Source organism: Aricia agestis, chromosome 17, assembly GCF_905147365.1.
Source record: "Aricia agestis chromosome 17, ilAriAges1.1, whole genome shotgun sequence".
Taxonomy (NCBI): Eukaryota; Metazoa; Arthropoda; class Insecta; order Lepidoptera; family Lycaenidae; genus Aricia; species Aricia agestis.
In genome coordinates, this window is record NC_056422.1 from 3,092,674 (window position 1) to 3,108,523 (window position 15,850).

The 15,850-nt window shown below is 36.9% G+C and overlaps 1 protein-coding gene across 1 annotated transcript in view; it reads left to right on the forward strand.

The window, feature by feature from the left end:
* LOC121735170 (serine/threonine-protein phosphatase 2A catalytic subunit beta isoform) overlaps positions 1 to 14,797 on the forward strand; it is a 29,080-nt gene extending 14,283 nt beyond the window's left edge. The window contains exons 3-7 of the mRNA XM_042125854.1: positions 7,658 to 7,962; positions 10,417 to 10,602; positions 10,888 to 10,941; positions 11,181 to 11,261; positions 14,542 to 14,797. Of these exons, the coding sequence (XP_041981788.1) occupies positions 7,658 to 7,962; positions 10,417 to 10,602; positions 10,888 to 10,941; positions 11,181 to 11,253 (618 nt within the window). The 3' untranslated portion in view covers positions 11,254 to 11,261; positions 14,542 to 14,797. The remainder of the gene's footprint in view (positions 1 to 7,657; positions 7,963 to 10,416; positions 10,603 to 10,887; positions 10,942 to 11,180; positions 11,262 to 14,541) is intronic.
* Positions 14,798 to 15,850: the final 1,053 nt, after the last annotated feature.

Genomic DNA, 15,850 nt, shown 5'->3' on the forward strand with positions numbered 1-15,850 from the left:
CAAATAGGGAAACGCTGCCAAGTTTGACGTATTGATTTGACCCTTAAAATGCAGATACACTGTGCACACCAAGCACTCTTTTTATAGTACAGTCACAGGACAAATAGAAATTGGTTCATCGACGTGTTTTTTTTCACTTCCACATGAATAATTTAGTATCTCGTTTCTTAGTATTTTCTTTCGTGAAAAAGATGCAGGGAGTTCAATAGCCGAATTTCTCTTTATCCAGTGACCACACTTTAGATTTTAGAACATGTACAGTGTACACCATAGACTCTAGACCAGTGTTTCCCAAACTTGTCGGGACCGCGACCCATCTACAAGAAAGATTAAAGTTCGCGGCCCACCTTGTGTCATGAAGACAAAAAGTGATATGTTGCTGCCGCTGACTATATCATCATCGTCAGTCTACTGACGTTCACTGCTGGACTTGGGCCTTTTCTAAAGCTCCTCACCACACCCATTTCAATTAAAAAACGTACCGTACGTAAGTACGACAATCGTCCCATAGTTTCAGGGCCCACCTAAAATCTGCCCACGACCCACCAGTGCAGTGGGTCGCGACCCACACTTTGGGAAATGCTGCTCTAGACTCTAGAGTCTAGAATGTATGTTACCATAGAGCACCGTAGAGCAAAGGACTAGTATCTATAATCTAACTCCTAATAGAAAAATTACACTGCATAGAAGTTCTATGATAATCATAACACAAATAGTTATTAGATCTCATATTATTATCAGTCGCTATCAGTGATAAGATGAGGTCAGCGCTTGTCCTCTAATCTACTACATAAACCAGCTAGGATAATTGATTTTTTTTTATCGCTAGACTGACCTATGAATATTATTATTTACTGAATGTTGCCTAGATGAAGAAGTAACAGACAGACGCCTAACATTGGCTTAATTTGCTTGATGGATGTGGCAAGTACAGTTGTATTCTAAAGTTTTAAATGCAAAATTGTAAGCTAAGTTAGGTTTAATTAAGAAAACAACAATTAGTGACATTTTACAATGTCGTTGGTTTCCACAACGGTTGGCTTTTTTTTTAATAAGGCAGATAGATTGCTATTGTTCATTTCACAGCTCAATAAATTTCAGTGCTAAACGTGAAGCTTCAAGCTATTAAACAAATTCGGTCCGAACCAGTATTAGCGAATGTTTATTTGTCCGTGGCGGTAATACGCGGTATTTAGCGGTTTGTTTATTTCTACAGCGTCAGCGATCATTTTTTAATGTTAAGCTGGAGATAGACTCACAAGAATTCCGGAGTTGCGGGAAAATTACACTGAAATTAGGACTCTACACTTGACATTAACATGTGACTCGATAATCGGGACGCGAGATCTTATATCTCAACTCTAAGTTCTAAATTGACGATAATTCAACAGCATTTTCATCAATTTCTGATGAATGCTTTTGATTGTGCTGTAGGTTCTTCGTGGAAATTCATGGTCTGCTTGCATATTTCCATAGTATGATTTCCATACTATGATATTTTCATACTATGATTTTTTTTCATTCACGACTGGATATGGTTGAAAATCATCATCATCCTTGTTCAGTTCTGTAGTATTAGTGCAGAGTTCTTATTTCAGGATTGCGAATTTTCCGTAATTCCGGAATCCGAGCCGTATAGTTCCAGCCTTACAATTCGTTCAGATTTAAAACCTGTATGTCCGCTTCTTAAGGCGAGGATAAACCCCAATTTGTTATTCCGTGACTCCCGGTTTACCTAGTTCCAATATAATAACGAAGTGTTAAAAAATATGACATATAAAGCACAATATTTAAAATACCTTAAACCATAAACATTTTAATAAAACGTAATAATTAATTTACGAACTCACCTCCGATATAAATCTATTTCATCGAAATATAAGTATAAACTAGGATAATTATACATTTTATTTGAATAAATTGTTAGTAAATCTATATTAAAATGTCCTTAACCGAACAATTTTGTTTCTTAATGTTTATTTCCAAATATATTAAAAAAAAACATGAAAAATAGAGAAGATCCGCCCGAGTAACTACAGTTTTATGCTAAGCTAAAATGAATCTTATTGCTATGCTTATACGCTTGGTCTTTGGTTGTGTGCAAGGTTATCGTTTTGGATTTAGATTAATCCCCGCCTTAAGGTTCAATTTCTGAACATCAGAGGTAAATAAGATTGTAGATTAGATGGCCTTCGTTTACTCATTTTCGCTAGTACAATGTGTATGAGTCATGCATTTGCAGTAGATGGCGCTTTAAAGGAAAAAGGGAGTTCTTGGCCCTTGGGTGACGGTAGGTTCCAAGAAATATTGAGTCAAATAAAATTGTATTAAGCTACCACTCTAGATATGAAGCGGAATAAAAGTAATTATTGGTTTCATATCTCTGTTACAATTTAGACGTGGGAGAGCCATGCTTCGTCACGAATGGGCCGGCTCAACTGGAGAAATACCATGGGCTCACAGAAAACCGGCGTGAAACAGCGCTTGCGCTGTGTTTCGCCGAGTGAGTGAGTTTACCGGAGGCCCAATCCTCTACCCTATTCCCTTCCCTACCCTCCCCTATTCCCTTCCCTTCCCATCCCTACCCTCCCCTATTACCCTATTCCCTGTTAAAAAGCCGACAACGGACCTGCAGCTCTTCTGATGCTGCGAGTGTCCATGGGCGACGGAAGTTGCTTTCCATCAGGTGACCCGTATGCTCGTTTGCCCCTTTATTACATAAAAAAAATTGACGATCAATGATCAAATTAGGATTTTCGCGCTTTTGTTGTTCTGGCTTCCTAATGGCCTACCTTATTGGCCTGCCTTATTGCTATTTTTATGAAAATGTCACACCACATTGACATAGCATCACAATACCATTTTGTAGTTTGCTAAGAAACGGACTGGATAAAACAAGAGACAAATCGTTTTTAAAAGACGCGGCATTAACGTTGCATTAATTTTTACACTATAGTAGAATTATTGGATTTAATTTAAATTATATCCAGATGAAATTAAATTACAAATCACCCCTCAAGCCTCTATACAGCGCCTCCATTTTTTCATTTTTTATGGATCCCACACCGCCTTTAGGCCTTCGGCGCCCACAAGGGGGCGTTATCGCCCACTTTGGGAAAGGTTGATGTAAAGGAGTGAGCACACTGAGACGGGCCGTGCCGGGGCTCAGCGTGCCGGGGCTCATCGCAAAAATCCGCCTCCATACAATTTGTATGGAAGCGGATGCGCGTAATCGCACACTGTGTCGGGGCGCAGCAGATTTCCGCTTCCATACAAATTGTATGGAGGCGGATTTTTGCGATGAGCCCCGGCACGCTGAGCCCCGGCACGGCCCGTCTCAGTGTGCTCACTCCTTAAATGAACACGAAATTCTAATTCGGCCCGCACGTGGCCGACGCGTGCTCGTATCAGCCGGCGAAGGTGTGTAAACTCTCGCTTTTTAATTATCATAAATAAATTCGGCGATCGTCCAACAGTACCTCCTTGGGAATTACATAGTACATACACCCGGTACACAGCACTTATTACCGGGTTATAAGGTCGAAAGGGAGCGAGCCATGTATAGTAAAGGTATATTTAGATTAGTCTATTTATAAACACGATCAATGGCTTCACGATCACGATGTTATGTCATGTTGTCTCACTTGTCAATGAATGATAAGGGCTGCATAACGTAAAGGAATTTACTCAAGAGAAATTATAGAATTATGAAATAAAAGGAAAATAATCTTGGAGTTAAAAAATTTATATTAATGAGTTAGGAGTTAGGACTTAGGGCCTGTTTCACCACTTTCTAATAAAGTGCTTAATAGGCTATTCACAACTTTTTTTACATATTCTCCATACTTGATCTGTAAAGTTAAATGGTGGATAACCTTATCAGGAAGTGGTGAAACAGGCCCTTAGACTCCTCTGGATTGAATGGAAATATATTATAAGCATATTATAGTACATAATATGCTTGGTCAGGCTTTAGCCTGATATCTCAGTTATCTGCTATTAAATTTACAATTCATAAAATTGTGAGCGCCAATCTTCGATAGCGCGATTCAGGTTTTTGGCACTAATGGCTAGTTTCCTATGTTTTTTTCTTAAATGTAATTAAAGGAACTCTCAAAAATTGAACCATCGGTGAAACAATGACTCTGATATCTTAAAAACTCTCCAAGATATCTCAATTCGAAAATCACATCCCAAAACGCTCCATACAAAATGTCAGCACATTATGACGTGACGCCTTGAAAGTTTGTACGCATAGCGGGAAGACTTTATTCGATAGCTACGTTAAATATTGCGTTTATGAAAGTAGTTTCATAAGAAACATTTTTATAAATTGCGTATCTTTAAACTTATCGAATGGTATTCAATATTAAAAACTGTTTAAAAAATATATCCAAATTTGAGGGCTCGTAACAAAAAATACATAAATTATGAAACTGAAATTTTGGAAATGCGTATTTTTTACCGTCACATCATCATTAAAAAAATCTGCTAATCTCTGATCCTGGCAACATCCCTATTGGTCCGCCGTCCGAATAAGCTTAAATTCATCTTAAATAGGCTCTATAGCGCATCAAAATATAAATAATAATTCACACATATTATATCACATGCACTCGATAACATAGTCGGGGAAATATCATAAACATGAGTTTTCGCACATTTTGTAGTAAAATTTAACGAGTCGCATACTTATTGTTTTTGTGAAGGCCTTCAATGTCGAACTGTGTGAGGTACATTGAGTATGAATAATAAGTATATTTGTGAGTAAAAATATTTATGATATTACAATGTGGATTTTCTTATAACAAATGCCATGCTCTTTTCATCATTGATTATGTTTACCATGTAGTATGGTCTGTTTGACCATTTCAATTTAATTTGAAATGCCTATGTATAAAAAAGTTTTAAGTTAGAACTATTGACTTAGGTTACACGATCAGTTTTTTCATCAATCTGATCCATCAATCTGGTAATAAAAAGATTGACGTGAAACTGACCGTCTAAGGGGGATATTAGATTATCATATATATTGGATCCGAGATCATTGAGTCAATGATATTGGATAATGTAATATAGACATATGATTCATTTCTTCCTTGATCATAGATTTTTGACATTTGCTGAGAGATTGGATCCAATACGGTCATAGATATAGGTGTTGCCAGTTATTTAATATAAAAAAGAGTTTTTAATTTCTTGTTCGTTAATATGTTTCAAATAATGTAATGTAATTATTTTTCTAATTATATACTTGGATAATCTTGCTGAAATAACAAAAAACAAGCCATATTAAAAATGACGATGTCTTTTGACACATCGAATTCTCTGAGATCTAGTAACCCTGACGTCAATACTTGTCAGCGCTAGCGCTCTCCATTGGCTATTGAAACCACATATAACGTAAAATAGGATCAATGAAATATGATAATGTAATAAGCAGATATGATCAATTGATCATAGCAATGATCCAATATAAATGATAATGTAATACCCCCCTAACCCAGGGATTGATCGAGTAATCATTTTTAATATGTACTTTTTATCATATTAAAAATGATTACTCGATCAATTTTTAAGCCGCGTCTCCACTAGGCAACATTTAGCGCGCGACACGTGAGGCTCAACATGTACGGCAACGTTGCACAACAGTGCGCGATGTTGCCAGCTGACGCGCGGCTTGTTGTTTGTTTAAAGAGAATTGCATCAATTGTCGTCAAGTGGAGACGCGCGCAACAATGTCCGTAGTGTGGTCTAACGAACAAGTGCTTAAATTAAGCGAACTGTACCAAAACTATGAACGTCTATGGGATACTGCTCACAGATACTATAAAAAAAATTATAACCACTGCCACTAAAATCAACACAAGTTCCTCTGGCGACATGTTGGCGACGACTGACGTAAAGTAGATGCGTAGACAGACAACGTTGTTCATCAAAAGTCCCGCGCTGACTTTCAACATGTTGGGCAACTTGTTGTCCAGCATGTTGCGCGTGAATTGTTGCTTAGTGGAAACGAGGCTTTATCATATCAATCGGGATTCTGGCGTTAATCTCGGATTGACGCCAGATTGATGATAGATTGATCGTGTAACTTACGTGACTAAAACAGGACCTAACAATACAAACTTCAAAATGGTATTTCACATGAGTGTTTGATTTACATCTATGGAAATAATTTTGCTGTTTGGTAGCAAACAAACTAGATCGAACAGGGACTGAACTGCGTTAACATTAAGTAGAATTTGGGTACTGGAGACTTTGTAAATTGCGGTCAAAGTCGAAAAGTGAGATATAAAATGTTCAAGAACACTACAATAAATGAACTAATTTTTAAATTGATTGAGCAGAACGAGAATGAAGGTCGCGCGTACAATATAAAGCGAACAATTACTGAATTTGGCCACGCTGCTTAATATTCTATGCATATTTTAATGTTGCTTATCTAGAGTTTGCACTAGCTAATAAGGTATTTGAGAGCCGTTATGCCAGTATAAATGATATTTAAAATCTATTAAATATGCAATGGGGATTGTCCATTTTTTTTTAATTTTGCTCATTACAAAAACATTTCGAGGAATAAGGTCAGCGATCGTTTTTCTGTATTTAAACGAAAAAAATACCCATTAGTTACTTATATTTTTGATCAAATATGTTTAACCTTTGGTTGACCTTCAATGGCGTTATATTAGCAATAAATTCGACCAACATCACGTTTCGAACTTTTGGTACGCTTCTCGTATGAGCCTTCACATAATGAGAACTTGCATTTGACGAACCAGCCATTATAAATAAGATTGAAAGGAAATTTAAAACATACTCAGAGGTCAATTGTCCGCCGATGATGACGTCAGAGCGAAACTTTAAAAATTTATTGAGAAAAAACTAGCCAATGAATTTCAAAATTATTTAATTTATATTCTTAAAATACCCTATTTTAACGAAAAAAAATATAAAAAGTACATGTGATTTTTTTTGGACAATGCCCATTCGTAATATAAAACTTTATAAATATTATATATCATTGAAAGTTGCTGGATTTATATTAATAACGATGCTAATTTTAAGCTAAACGTGTAAACAATTTGGTAAATGTTATTTTTGAAAGAACAATATTGTTGTATGTAATCTCAACTAAGCTCTAGTTTTTAGGAAATTACTGAGCCAATATTGTTCTTGTGTGTTCTTAGATTCTTAATAATGTCCCAGATAATAGAATGGGCTAGGGGCCCGTTTCACCACTACCTGATAAGTGTTGGATAGGCTATCATCCACCACTTAACTTGACAAATAGAGTATGGAGAATCTGTCAAAAAAGTTGTGGATAGCCTATCCGGCACTTTATCAGGAAGTGGTGAAACAGGCCCTAAGTATAGTTATTTTTGTCAAAAACTAACATTGTAATAAAAATAATAATGTGATATGCAATACATTATACAATATGTTCATGAATGGTTGGAAAATATTTGGACACTATCAAAGCAAAGGTTATATGGAATGTAGATTATTAATTTGGTCACTTTTTAATCGACTTCCAAAAATGAAGAGCTTTCTCAATTCGACCGTATATGTTCTTTTTTTATTGATAAAGTGCAATGTTATCATTTTGGTCACCTGTCTCTTTCTCTTCACTGACTCTGTCTCCTTCTCATTGCAGGTTAGATACCGCGAGAGAATAACCATCCTGCGCGGCAACCACGAGTCCCGTCAGATCACCCAGGTGTACGGCTTCTACGACGAATGTCTCCGCAAGTACGGCAACGCGTCCGTGTGGAAGCACTTCACGGACCTCTTCGATTTCCTGCCGCTGACCGCGCTCGTGGACGGCCAGATCTTCTGCCTGCACGGTGGGCTCAGCCCGTCCATCGACACCCTGGACCATATACGCGCGCTGGACCGCGTGCAGGAGGTCCCGCACGAGGGACCCATGTGCGATCTGCTGTGGAGCGACCCCGATGACAGGTGAGTGTGCAACGATCTGTCATACAGCATACTACTCTAGCTCAGGAATGGCGAACTTTACCATAACAACCTGCTATTTTTCTGAAGAATCCTTTAGTGATGTCAATAGACGTGCCATCACATATTTTGCTTTGTAATTCTGACGCTTATCTCTAAAAATATAATGCCCTGAGCCTACCTTAGCCTACCTTAGATAAGTAAAAAATAAACTATAATAATTTTGTGATCAGTAGCATGCTCTAAATTTTGTCGCGTGCCATTGGTTCGCTATATCCTCTCTATGTTAAATATTGCGTTTATGAAAGTGGATTCATAAGATTTTTTTATAAATTGCATAACTTATCGAGTGGTATACAAAAATTAAAGCATTTTATAAAAAAAATCGACTTGACTATCCAACTTTGAAGGCTCATAACAAATAAAAAATACATAAGTTATGAAGCTGAAATTTTGGAAATACTTATATTTTATCGCCTTTATTTTATTTAAAAAATCAGCTAATCTTTTACCTTGTCGTCATCCCTATTAGATGTGTCTGTAAACCAGCTGTTGCTTGTGTCTTCATAGGCGCACAAAAGGACAGATAAACAAACAGGCAGACAGATAGACTTGGTGTAGATAATTAGATATGTATGATAATGGATACTTACTAATCAAAGGTTTCAATATTTTTATTTGTATAATGGGGTAAGCCTTCTTGCGAGAAGATTAAAATTAGATTTTACAAGTTTTTGTTCCCATTTACATAATTTAATTTGTTTTGAAAGAACTTTAAGGGTGTATTTTATTTGTTAGTAGATTAAGTTACTAAAATTTAATTTGTGTCGATTTGAGTGAGCCTTCTGAATTAAAATAATTGTGTGTTCAAAGGATTAAAAAGTCACACAATGAATATGCTATACTATACAATGTTGTGTCCTTTTCTTTCGAGCTCGTTTATACTACAAGACAAGAACAAAACATTGTACTTATAGAATAATATTCGTTTGTATAAATATTTTTTATCAGTAAATGTAAAACAGCAACAACGCCATAAATATAATACGCCGCATTTTAGAATTCGTTGTATAAAATGATGTGAAACCTCGCACATTCGTCCGCACAACCGCACACGCACCGTACGCGCCGCATTTCGTGTACTATGCGGTGCGTTCGACGCGTACGGCGCGTACCTTAACTTTTGTGTTTTAATTTACTACCATCTACCTCCAAAAGTCATGAGCTCAAGCTGGCCTTTGGGATATGCTATGCTAATATAAAGATGAGTCACACACAACATAGTTGTGCCGAGGACAGTCCACGGACGTTATCTACAGACAGATAAAACGCCATTACGGTAATACGTCTGGCCGATCTTAAATTTTAAATGTAGGTCAATCGTTTCAAATAAATTGATTGTGATGCTAAAAATAAAATGTCTCAGACACTATCGACTACCGACTACCGTCTATACAAAGAAATATGATTTCGATATATTGAGTAATGTTGTATTTCAAATGTTCGCTTGTCTCGAATTTCTCAACATAGGCATGTTTCTGTACATTTTAGTTTTTATAGTTGCGGGAATTGTAATTTTAGATAACACGCATATTTGTTTATTTATTAAAATAGTTTTCTTATATTTATATACTGATATACGTGACAAAGGTATTTTAGAAACTCTAGAGCAAAATAATTTTAAATTGGGGTACGAGTATACATCTTGCTCATTGAACTCAGGGGAGTCGGAGTTGACGAGTGGGGCGCTGTCGAGTCGTCGATTGACAATGCCTAACACCATTCCTTGTGATTTCTTGGAGTGAATAAACTATACAGTATACGTCAGTCTTTCCCAAAGTGGGTGATAACGCCCCCCTGTGGGCGCTGAAGGTCTAAAGTGTGGGACCCAGAAAAAAATGGGTGCATTGTGTAGAGGCTTGGGGGTTGAGTTATTTCATCTCTTTCATTTTTAAATGAAACAATGGGGGGCGCTAAAACATAATTTGTTCTCCAGAGTGGGCAGTGGACAAACTAAGTTTGGGAACCCCTGTTATACATAATAAGCGATAGCTTGTTAAAATGTATTTCTTGGGGTTTTTACGTTACGATAACCTGTTAAAATGATTACTCGGGGTTTTTACGTTCTTATTATTCATCCATGATCCGTCGTTCAAATAAAAGTTGAAATATCGTTCCATTTTTTTATTTTTTTTTTCGTTATATAAAACGCCTCTATTACACCGACGCTCCGAACTGCGAAACAGCGGCGAACCGATTTACTATCTCATCCGCCACACGACAATGCGATATATGGCATCTCGCTCTACTCCTGTTTCGCAGATATTTCACGTTTCGCATCGTCGGTGTACTAGAGGCGTAAAGGTTGAAATGTCGTTCCATTTTTTAATTAACCCACTCTTCGTTCTCTTTATAAATCTCGTTCCATTTTTAAATTTTGTTTTTTTTTTGTTACAGAGGCGGATGGGGCATATCGCCCCGCGGCGCCGGCTACACGTTCGGCCAGGACATATCGGAGACGTTCAACCACAGCAACGGGCTGACGCTGGTGTCGCGCGCCCACCAGCTCGTGATGGAAGGCTACAACTGGTGCCACGATAGGAACGTCGTCACCATCTTCTCAGCGCCCAATTACTGCTACAGGTGAGGATTGATTTTGAGATTATTTTTTTATTACTAGCTGACCCGGAAAATGTTGTTTTGCCATATAAATTATATCAATATAAAAAGTAGATAAATCCTATTTTCTGGCCTTTGTACACGTGCGGTTTATAGAAAAAAAAATCAGAAAAAACAAGAAAAAGCAGGAAAAGAGGCAAAACAACGTTGGCCGGGACAGCTAATATTATACAAAATTTCATCAAAAAAGATGATGGTGTAAACTGTAAAGTAAGATAGAAATATTAATTCGTAATTTCTATTTTTCAGATGTGGTAACCAAGCCGCCATAATGGAATTGGATGATGCGCTTAAGTACTCATTGTAAGTATACCACTGATCTACATAATTTCAAATAGATGACAATATAAATTATTAATTTCAGAATGATTATCAGCGCAAAGTGATGACATTTGATGCAACCGTATCAAATTGCAAAGGCGACATAACGTTTTAATTAAAACAGTCGGCCTACGTGGATTATGAAGTTTATGACTTTGCTATTATATTTCTAGCTTAATGTGTAGGTATGTATAGTGAATAATGTGTTTGTCTGTGTGTAGCCTGCAGTTCGACCCGGCCCCGCGGCGCGGCGAGCCGCACGTCACGCGGCGGACGCCCGATTACTTCATGTAGGATGCCTCGTAAGTACAAGTTTTTGTTTACTAATTGTTTGAAATTGGAAATAACAATTGTAGTGTAATTTCCAATTTACAATTTCTTTAAATAAATAAATGGCAAAGAACTGTTATATTATATACTAGATGTTCATACATTTTTCCGCAAAAAATAGCCTATGTCCCTTCACGTCTATACTTCATGTTTGCCAAATAACATAAAAATTGCTCCAGTAGTTCTTAAGATAATAAGCAATTTCATATAATTTCCCAGTTTTTTTTCCAAATTTTAATCTATTTCTTCGCTCTTATTAGTCTTAGCGTGATAAAATATAGCCTATAGCCTTCCTAGATAAATGGGCTATCTAACACTGAAATAATTTTTCAAATCGGGCCAGTAGTGCCTGAGATAAGCGCGTTTAAACAAATAAACAAACTCTTCCGCTTTATAATATTAGTATATGTTGTGTGAATCATACTTGCGCATAGTCACAGGACTGATAGAACCGATATACATAAATGTAAATAAAAAGATGATTGTGTAAACGTGCACCGATTCGTGCGGTATTACCCCATCAACTCCCAAGCGGTCTAATTCGACCACAATAACAATAGAAGAATCCGCGATCGAGGGTTAAAAAAGAATGAAAACATAGTTACGATATTATTGTATGATGTTTTGTTCTCCTTTGCCAACACTGACCTCCATTATACAAGTACGCTGGACTGATGATACCCTTTGAAATGACAGCTATTTTTTGTGCCTATTTGAAGCGGAATCGGCTCCCCCATTATTAGGGCTAGGAACTAAATTTGACGTAAAAATGACGTTTGAAAGTCGCCATCATGTCGCCATATTGGCGCTGATAGCAGTAGTGGGAGTATTTGGAACTAATACTAGTGATGTACAATTGTCTTTTCTATTATCGATGAAATGTTTCCAGATTCAGATTATGTCGACCATTAGGACAAAAATATTAAATTGAATAATACAAACGCTACATATTTGTATTAAAGATTACAGACTTCTTCGTAATTTAGATAGGCGTAATAAATTAACAACGATTTCATACGTAGATAACGTGAAGTAGCAGTACCTATTTATAATCCATTTATTTTTACCAGTTAGCACTACGAAAAACTAAAAACAAAACTGAAGATAAGCTTCTAACGAAAACTTTATTGTATTGTATTTTCTAATTTCATTTCTAATATTATCAAAGTAGTGCTACAGTGTGTCGTATTAAAGCTGAACAAAGCTGAATAAGTGTTCAGTGTGATTAGACCCTAACTAGTCTCATCATATTTTAATATTATAAAGCGGAAGAGTTTGTTTGTTTGAACGCTCTATTCTCAGGAACTGCTGGTCCAATTTGAACAATTATTTCAGTTTGTTTCAGAACAATAGTTAGACAGCCCATTTTATATATTTTATCACGCTGAGACTAATAGGAGCTAAAAAATAGAGGAAAATGTGGAAAAAGCGGGGGAATGTATAACGTGAAGGATTATATAGGCTATTTTTTGTGTGTGTTGTTACTTTATCTGATTTGATTTTCGCCATTTTGGCGCTGATTGCAGAAGTGCGAGGGAAATTAACTAATTGGATAATGCGATCCACAAATAAATATGTAACGTTTGAATACATTTTTTTATTGGGGTGGAGTAGGTAAGGTATTTATAAATAATAAAAATATATGTGCGATACTTTAACATTATATTTTATTAGTTACCGTTACACAGTTACAGTCTAAGAAAGAGTAGACGCTGAAATAAATTTTCCAAACATAATCACGATCAAATGGTAGTTTTGCGCCTTGTATTTTCAGAGAACGTTTGTACACTTCAAATAGTAACGGCAAGCGGTAGTAGCAATTTTCGGACGCCAACCAGGCTTTTTAATTTTTTTCAACCATAATTCCAGTCTTCCTTCGTCAGACGGAAACCTGTCAATTATTTTAAGAGCATAATATGTATTTGATAATAAAAATCGGTTATCGGAGATTTTAATACAATTATTATAGATATCGATAAGTTTTATCGACAGAAAACTCCAGCACTATTGAATTTTATTGTTTATCAAAAATCGGTAAAACAAAGGTAAATATGTGGTGAATACGGTATAATAAGATTAGTGCCACATTTTTAAGTGCCTATATTATCAATAAAAGCTTAATATCGTAGAAATGAGCTGTTAAAATCACTTACTTGCGAAATGTAACCCCACATCCCTTTTTGTACCGTGTTTTACATAACATACACCCTTTCATAGTTTAACTATGATTTATGAACTACCACCACTTATATAATATATGTATATTATATAATCGCGTAAAACCTTTTAAAACACGAAAACAATTCGACAGATTAAGCCATAGAGAATTAAAATAAATACATGGTTACCAATGTTTACGTCAAATTTAGTTCTCGGTCCTAATAATGGGGGCGCTGATTCCGCTTCAAATGGCAAAAAAAAAGTGGGTATCATAGATCCAGCGTACTTGTATAATGGAGATCAGTGTTTGTCAATAATAATAATTCTATGCACTAAGAGAGAACACATGCAACAAGGGCACATTGTAATTAATAATAATGCAACATGATACAACTTACAAGTAACAGCTCATTAAAATAATGTGAGTACTTTAAACCCAATTGCTGCGGAATAAGGGAACCCTAATTTACCTGAAATGTAATATATTTTTTTCGTTTTATACAAACCTTCCATTACATTCCTTATTCAAATGAACCTATTCGCTTTAGTATGCGATAGTTATAATATTATAGTTTGTGCGTTTTAAGATGATATGGGTGACAGTTTTCATATTCTTTGCTACGGGTTTTTTTTACAAGACAACAAAAAAATCAAAATGTAATAAATTATATTCCATCTACAAAAACAAATGTTTCCTATAATTGTAAATGAATAAATATGAAAAGTTGCTAAATGCTAACTTATTAATATAAAATTATAAATATTAACTGTGAAATAGGAGTATAAAATTATTGTTACGAAAACATTTGAAAAATATCAGATGCATGAAACGGAACTTATGTCAATAGAGATTGACTCTGTTGAATCGAAATGAAATCGATAAAAAAGGGCGGCCATCTTAAATCGCCGGCACCACTGAAATGTCAGTATGAAATCGATAATTTCGATTGCAATTCCGTTACGAAGTGATTCGATATTTTTAAACTATCGATTAATTTTTGTTAGGTAACTTCCCTACTATTGTCAATTATAATGTGTCACGCATATCATCATAAAACGCACAAACTATAATTGTGTAAATGTTTGTTCCAGCCGACGCCCATCGGCGCGCCGGGCCGCCCGCAACCCGCCCGAGGCCGGCCGACCGCCGACACTCACCCTGCGCGCGCACGCCACATTCACCCGCATACCGGTTGACGGCAACCCCGCCGCCGTCTGGATCGCCATACACGTGGGCTACAGCTTGAGATAACCTGCTTAGCACGACCTAGATGCCTGGGTCCCTACCACGAAACCGTTTTGAGATTCAAACAATCGAACGATAATGCTGCGTCCTACTCTAACGACGTTGTTAGAGCAGGACGCGGCAATCTCGTTCGATTGAGTCTCAAAACGGTTTCGTAGTAGGCCTTCAGATTACACCCGATTAGAGTGGCAAGGCAGTGCCCGAGTATAGCTATGTCCACACTATGCAATTTCATCTTGAATTTTCGCCATCATCTTTTTATTCAACTTTCGTTTGGCATATTGAATAATTGAATGCGTCAAAATTCACCCGCGTTGGAAAGAAAAGTGTCATAGCGTCACGGGCATGCCTCACGTGCGATGTTGACTGCGCTATAACGCATACCCTTGATGAACAAAAAAAGGTACAGTGTGGACAAAGCTTATGTATGTTACGTCCCAGGGCACTGTCTCACTGCTCTACTAGGGCCTTAGAGCTGGGTACTCAGCAGTGTTGCATGTATCAGGTACTGAGTCAACGTGGGAGTGGGTGCAACTCATTTGATACCGTATCTGATAGATGCTACACTGCTGATTACTCAGCTATAGGTATGCGAAAGAATAGACTGAGAGGCAGGGACGAAAACAGGAGGCCTACTACGAAACCGTTTTGTGACTCAAACGATCGAACGAGAATGCCCTGTCCTGCTGTAACAACGTCATTTCACCTTTGTTAACGTAAGATGCGGCATTCTCGTTCGATTGTTTGAGTCTCAAAACGGTTTCGTGGTACAGCCCCAGGGCCGTTCACAATTTCCGTTCGACTTGGATTCGTAAACTTTACTGTGTACATTGACATTGCGAGCGTTTATTAGATGTCGCGCGACGAAGTTTCCGAATCCGAGTCGAATTGCTCATTGTGTATTGTGTATTAGGGCCCTGCGGGGCTAAAATGGTCACATTTAGCAATTCCTCTCAATCAATTCAGCAAATGAATTGTCAAAACTGTCAAACTGACAAATGTCAAATTAGTACAAAAATACCGAAATTAATTGCAAGCAGAGTTGCATTTTGCGATTTTAGAAAAATGAATCATATTGTGATTCATATCATGATTCTTCAAAGCGACCATTTTAGCCCCGCTGATCTCTGTCAAGTCACTTTGACTATTCTTCCG